Source organism: Pygocentrus nattereri, chromosome 21 (assembly GCF_015220715.1).
Source record: "Pygocentrus nattereri isolate fPygNat1 chromosome 21, fPygNat1.pri, whole genome shotgun sequence".
NCBI classification, from domain to species: Eukaryota; Metazoa; Chordata; class Actinopteri; order Characiformes; family Serrasalmidae; genus Pygocentrus; species Pygocentrus nattereri.
In genome coordinates, this window is record NC_051231.1 from 35,191,735 (window position 1) to 35,197,734 (window position 6,000).

Sequence of the window (6,000 nt, forward strand, 5' to 3'; positions counted from 1 at the left end):
TTATTAGGAACACCTACCTTGTGCTTCCACTCACTGGCCACTTTATTAGGAACACCTACCTTGTGCTTCCGCTCACTGGCCACTTTATTACAAACACCCACCTTGTGCTTCCGCTCACTGGCCACTTTATTACAAACACCCACCTTGTGCTTCCGCTCACTGGCCACTTTATTAGAAACACCCACCTTGTGCTTCCGCTCACTGGCCACTTTATTAGAAACACCCACCTTGTGCTTCCGCTCACTGGCCACTTTATTAGAAACACCCACCTTGTGCTTCCGCTCACTGGCCACTTTATTAGAAACACCCACCTTGTGCTTCCGCTCACTGGCCACTTTATTAGAAACACCCACCTTGTGCTTCCGCTCACTGGCCACTTTATTAGAAACACCCACCTTGTGCTTCCGCTCACTGGCCACTTTATTAGAAACACCCACCTTGTGCTTCCGCTCACTGGCCACTTTATTAGAAACACCCACCTTGTGCTTCCGCTCACTGGCCACTTTATTAGAAACACCCACCTTGTGCTTCCGCTCACTGGCCACTTTATTAGAAACACCCACCTTGTGCTTCCGCTCACTGGCCACTTTATTAGAAACACCCACCTTGTGCTTCCGCTCACTGGCCACTTTATTAGAAACACCCACCTTGTGCTTCCGCTCACTGGCCACTTTATTAGAAACACCCACCTTGTGCTTCCGCTCACTGGCCACTTTATTAGAAACACCCACCTTGTGCTTCCACTAACTGGCCACTTTATTAGAAACACCCACCTTGTGCTTCCACTAACTGGCCACTTTATATTAAAAACCAGTTTCACCTGGAAGCCAGAAGGAAAGTCTATACAGCCTTAGAACTGGAATGACCGAAAGGGGCCGATATGCAGCACAAACATCGCCTCACAGAACACAAAAGCGGTTTAATATGTATGAAAAACACAAAGTTCACAGAGCATCGATAAAAAACACACTACAGAGGAAAAGTGGGCTTCTCCAAACAGTCCTGTCCCCTCTGTCGGCGAGACGCTGCGGCTGCCGTGTTTTTGGAGGAATGACTCAGTCAGACTGATCCTGGAACAGAAAGAGCCGAGTCCGAAAATTCCCGTTCCCTGCCGGAGCCTCTGTAAGCCGCACCGAGTCTCTATATATTGTCCGTGTGGCCTCCGCACTGTGGGGGGCGCTGTGGGTTTACCGAATCAGTCCAAACCCTGGACGTCGTGCTGTTTGTATGCTGAGGACACCAGGTTACCTGTAAAACAGCACAGACACCGTTACACGCAGAACACGCGCCACAGAACATCGCTCACTTTAAAACGCTATTTCACTCAATTTAGTGAGAATATTTTTAAAATGCACTGAATAATAACAACAATAATTACTGATTCCCTGAAAACCGTTCCTGAATGTTATTCATCCGCAAGCCCTCATATTTACACGACCATCATAAACTCACTGGGCTCTCAGTGGCTCAGTACCTCCACCTGCTGGACACACACTGTAAGCGCAGCCGCTCTAACTCGGTACACTGACCTGCATCACGTGCCGTCCAGTCCAGGCCAAATACCCTAAACCTATGATCAGTTTGTTTTTAGGCCGAGGAAAGCGCCGCCCTGCTGACCTGACACTGTAAATACATACTGATATGTGTGCATAATGAACTCACTGAGCCCTTCGTTTAGAACGGGGCTTCTCCATTACTGGGTCACGGACCACAAGTGGGCCACGACGCGCCCTCTAGCGCTCCGTGGCCTGGACTCAGGTGGAGGTAATAGCTCGTCCTGTGCTGATAACATTTTAAAGTGAAACCCAAACCAAAACATCAACTTCACAATAAGTAAGATGGAAAAATCAAACGTTCCTGAGGTTATGAATACTGGAAACGGGAATAAACGAATGAAGCGTCATCGGTTTGAGTCCACGCGGCCGCGGGCCGGCGCGGACAGCTCATCAGAGAGCCAAACTGCCAGGGAGTTGTGGTTGTGGTGTCACAACACATGGAGGTCTGGTTGAATCTGATTGGTCCAACTCCCCTACAGGCAGTTCACAAGCTCAGATTAGGCGCAGCTTCCGCTCCTAAAACTTGCCTTTCTGCTAATGTACACTTTAAAAATGTGGTTCTTTAGTAAAAATTAGACAATGGTTCTATGTAGAACCATAAACACTCAAAAACTAAATCTGCATGCTTAAGAAGTTCTTGGCATGGTTCATTAGATTTACGGAGAACGTGTTGTAAAGGGTTCTATACAGCACCAAAATACCAAAACAAGCTTGACACCAGAATAACAGCAAAACCCTTTTGGTGCTGTATAGAACCACAATCAACGCATTCTCCACCAATCTGAAGAACCATTTCACCACGCAGAGAACCATTTAAACATGCAAAAGGGGCTTTGAGTGCTCATGGTTCTACATGGAATGATTGTATTTACTAAAGGACCATCTTTTTCTTAGGAACCTTGAAGTTGCAGCTCTTGCGATTTGAGAACTGCACAGTCTAATACTGCAACTAACCCTTCGGCCCCTCCACCCATACCCACCCATTCCCACCCATTCCCAGGTCCACACCGAGCAATCCAGTCACTGGACAGTCACTTCCACAACACCACAGCCCTAAAGCTCCATGAAAGCTGCGGCCGTCACAGGTGAACAGTCTCTTCTATGTTTCTAACATCACTGCAATTTTCTAAGACGTGTGATTGAAGATGTTTGAAGAAATGGACGACCTGATCTTTCTCAGGCCGTAACTCTCCGGTTGTCCACCTTTAATAAAATTAAAATAACATTTTATGTAAAAGGGTTTCGATGTCTTGCGGATCGCTGTGCTCTTGGGTATAAACAGGCTTGCCTTGAGGTGGAAAAGGCCGACTCCCCTGATTCAGTACACCGAGCTTAAATACACACAACTGATTAGGTGCTGGAGATGGTGCAGGAGATGCTGCTGGAGATGGTGCTGACGAGCTACGGCTATGAGCAGCAGCTGGTGCTTCACACGGACGTTCTACATAATATCTCAGCAGATCTGACCAAGACCTGGATCAGCGATGCAGACCAGATCATTCAGACTTTATCGTCAGCACTGATGGGTATGAAGGACTAAAACTTCAGAATGGATGTGTTTACAAGCCCACCTGCTCGTTTCTACACTCACTGTCCACTCCATCAGCTCCACTGACCGTTCAGTTCCACTCTGTAGTTCTACAGTTACAGACTGCAGTCCATCTGTTTCTCTGACCAGCACAACACACACTAACACACCACCACCACCTCAGTGTTACTGCAGTGCTGAGAGTTTCCCACCACCCAAACAGTACCTGCTCTGTGAGGGTCCACGCACGCACGCACGCACACGCACACACACACACACACACGCACGCACGCACACACGCACGCACACACACACACACACGCACACACACACGCGCACACACACACGCACACACACACGCACGCACACACACGCACGCACACACACGCACGCGCACACGCGCACGCACGCACGCACACACGCACGCACACACGCACGCACACACACACACACGCACACACACACACGCACGCGCGCGCACGCACACGCACACACACACGCACACACACACGCGCACACACACGCACACACACGCACACACACGCACGCACACGCACGCACACACACACGCACACACACACGCACGCACACACACACGCACACACACACGCACGCACACACGCACGCACACACACACACGCACACACACACACACGCGCATGCACACACACGCACACGCACGCGCATGCACACACACGCACGCACACACACGCGCGCACGCATGCGCACACACACGTACAGAGGTGTGTGAGGGACAGTGAGCGGAGCAGGAAGGACAGGGACAAGCTGGAAACAGACAGACCCACAAACAGGAAGTCCACCCCCTTGACTTGAACTGGGCAGACATGGACGATCCAGCCCAGATTAAACTGGACTAAATTGAACTAACCCAGACTAAACTGAACTAACCTGGACCAACCTGGACTGAACTGGACTGAACTGGACTAACCTGAACTAAACTGGACTAACCTGGACTGAACTGGACTAACCTGAACTAAACTGGACTAACCTGGACTAAACTGGACTAAACTGGACTGACCTGGACTGACCTGGACTGAACTGGACTAACCTGGACTAACCTGAACTAAACTGGACTAACCTGAACTAAACTGGACTAAACTGGACTAAACTGGACTAACCTGGACTAACCTGGATTAAACTGGATTAAACTGGACTAACCTTCCATAACTAATCTCCGACCCGTTTACTGCAGCAGCGAGTCACAGCTGTACGTCATCTCCGACCCGTTTACTGCAGCAGCGAGTCACAGCTGTACGTAATCTCCGACCCGTTTACTGCAGCAGCGAGTCACAGCTGTACGTAATCTCCGACCCGTTTACTGCAGCAGCGAGTCACAGCTGTACGTAATCTCCGACCCGTTTACTGCAGCAGCGAGTCACAGCTGTACGTAATCTCCGACCCGTTTACTGCAGCAGCGAGTCACAGCTGTACGTAATCTCCGACCCGTTTACTGCAGCAGCGAGTCACAGCTGTACGTAATCTCCGACCCGTTTACTGCAGCAGCGAGTCACAGCTGTACGTAATCTCCGACCCGTTTACTGCAGCAGCGAGTCACAGCTGTACGTAATCTCCGACCCGTTTACTGCAGCAGCGAGTCACAGCTGTACAGAATCTCCGACCCGTTTACTGCAGCAGCGAGTCACAGCTGTACAGAATCTCCGACCCGTTTACTGCAGCAGCGAGTCACAGCTGTACAGAATCTCCGACCCGTTTACTGCAGCAGCGAGTCACAGCTGTACGTAATCTCCGACCCGTTTACTGCAGCAGCGAGTCACAGCTGTACGTCATCTCCGACCCGTTTACTGCAGCAGCGAGTCACAGCTGTACGTCATCTCCGACCCGTTTACTGCAGCAGCGAGTCACAGCTGTACAGAATCTCCGACCCGTTTACTGCAGCAGCGAGTCACAGCTGTACGTAATCTCCGACCCGTTTACTGCAGCAGCGAGTCACAGCTGTACGTAATCTCCGACCCGTTTACTGCAGCAGCGAGTCACAGCTGTACGTAATCACCGACCCGTTTACTGCAGCAGCGAGTCACAGCTGTACAGAATCTCCGACCCGTTTACTGCAGCAGCGAGTCACAGCTGTACAGAATCTCCGACCCGTTTACTGCAGCAGCGAGTCACAGCTGTACAGAATCTCCGACCCGTTTACTGCAGCAGCGAGTCACAGCTGTACGTAATCTCCGACCCGTTTACTGCAGCAGCGAGTCACAGCTGTACGTAATCTCCGACCCGTTTACTGCAGCAGCGAGTCACAGCTGTACGTAATCACCGACCCGTTTACTGCAGCAGCGAGTCACAGCTGTACGTAATCTCCGACCCGTTTACTGCAGCAGCGAGTCACAGCTGTACAGAATCTCCGACCCGTTTACTGCAGCAGCGAGTCACAGCTGTACAGAATCTCCGACCCGTTTACTGCAGCAGCGAGTCACAGCTGTACAGAATCTCCGACCCGTTTACTGCAGCAGCGAGTCACAGCTGTACAGAATCTCCGACCCGTTTACTGCAGCAGCGAGTCACAGCTGTACGTAATCACCGACCCGTTTACTGCAGCAGCGAGTCACAGCTGTACGTAATCTCCGACCCGTTTACTGCAGCAGCGAGTCACAGCTGTACGTAATCTCCGACCCGTTTACTGCAGCAGCGAGTCACAGCTGTACGTAATCACCGACCCGTTTACTGCAGCAGCGAGTCACAGCTGTACGTAATCTCCGACCCGTTTACTGCAGCAGCGAGTCACAGCTGTACGTAATCTCCGACCCGTTTACTGCAGCAGCGAGTCACAGCTGTACGTAATCACCGACCCGTTTACTGCAGCAGCGAGTCACAGCTGTACGTAATCTCCGACCCGTTTACTGCAGCAGCGAGTCACAGCTGTACGTAATCTCCGAC

The 6,000-nt window shown here is 51.0% G+C and overlaps 1 protein-coding gene across 2 annotated transcripts in view; it reads right to left on the reverse strand.

The window, feature by feature from the left end:
* Positions 1–899: 899 nt before the first annotated feature.
* rbbp5 (retinoblastoma binding protein 5) overlaps positions 900–6,000 on the reverse strand; it is a 12,825-nt gene continuing 7,724 nt past the window's right edge. For both annotated transcript variants that reach the window (XM_017685308.2, XM_017685306.2), the window contains exon 14: positions 900–1,248. In XM_017685308.2, the coding sequence (XP_017540797.1) occupies positions 1,196–1,248 (53 nt within the window). In that variant the 3' untranslated portion in view covers positions 900–1,195. The remainder of the gene's footprint in view (positions 1,249–6,000) is intronic.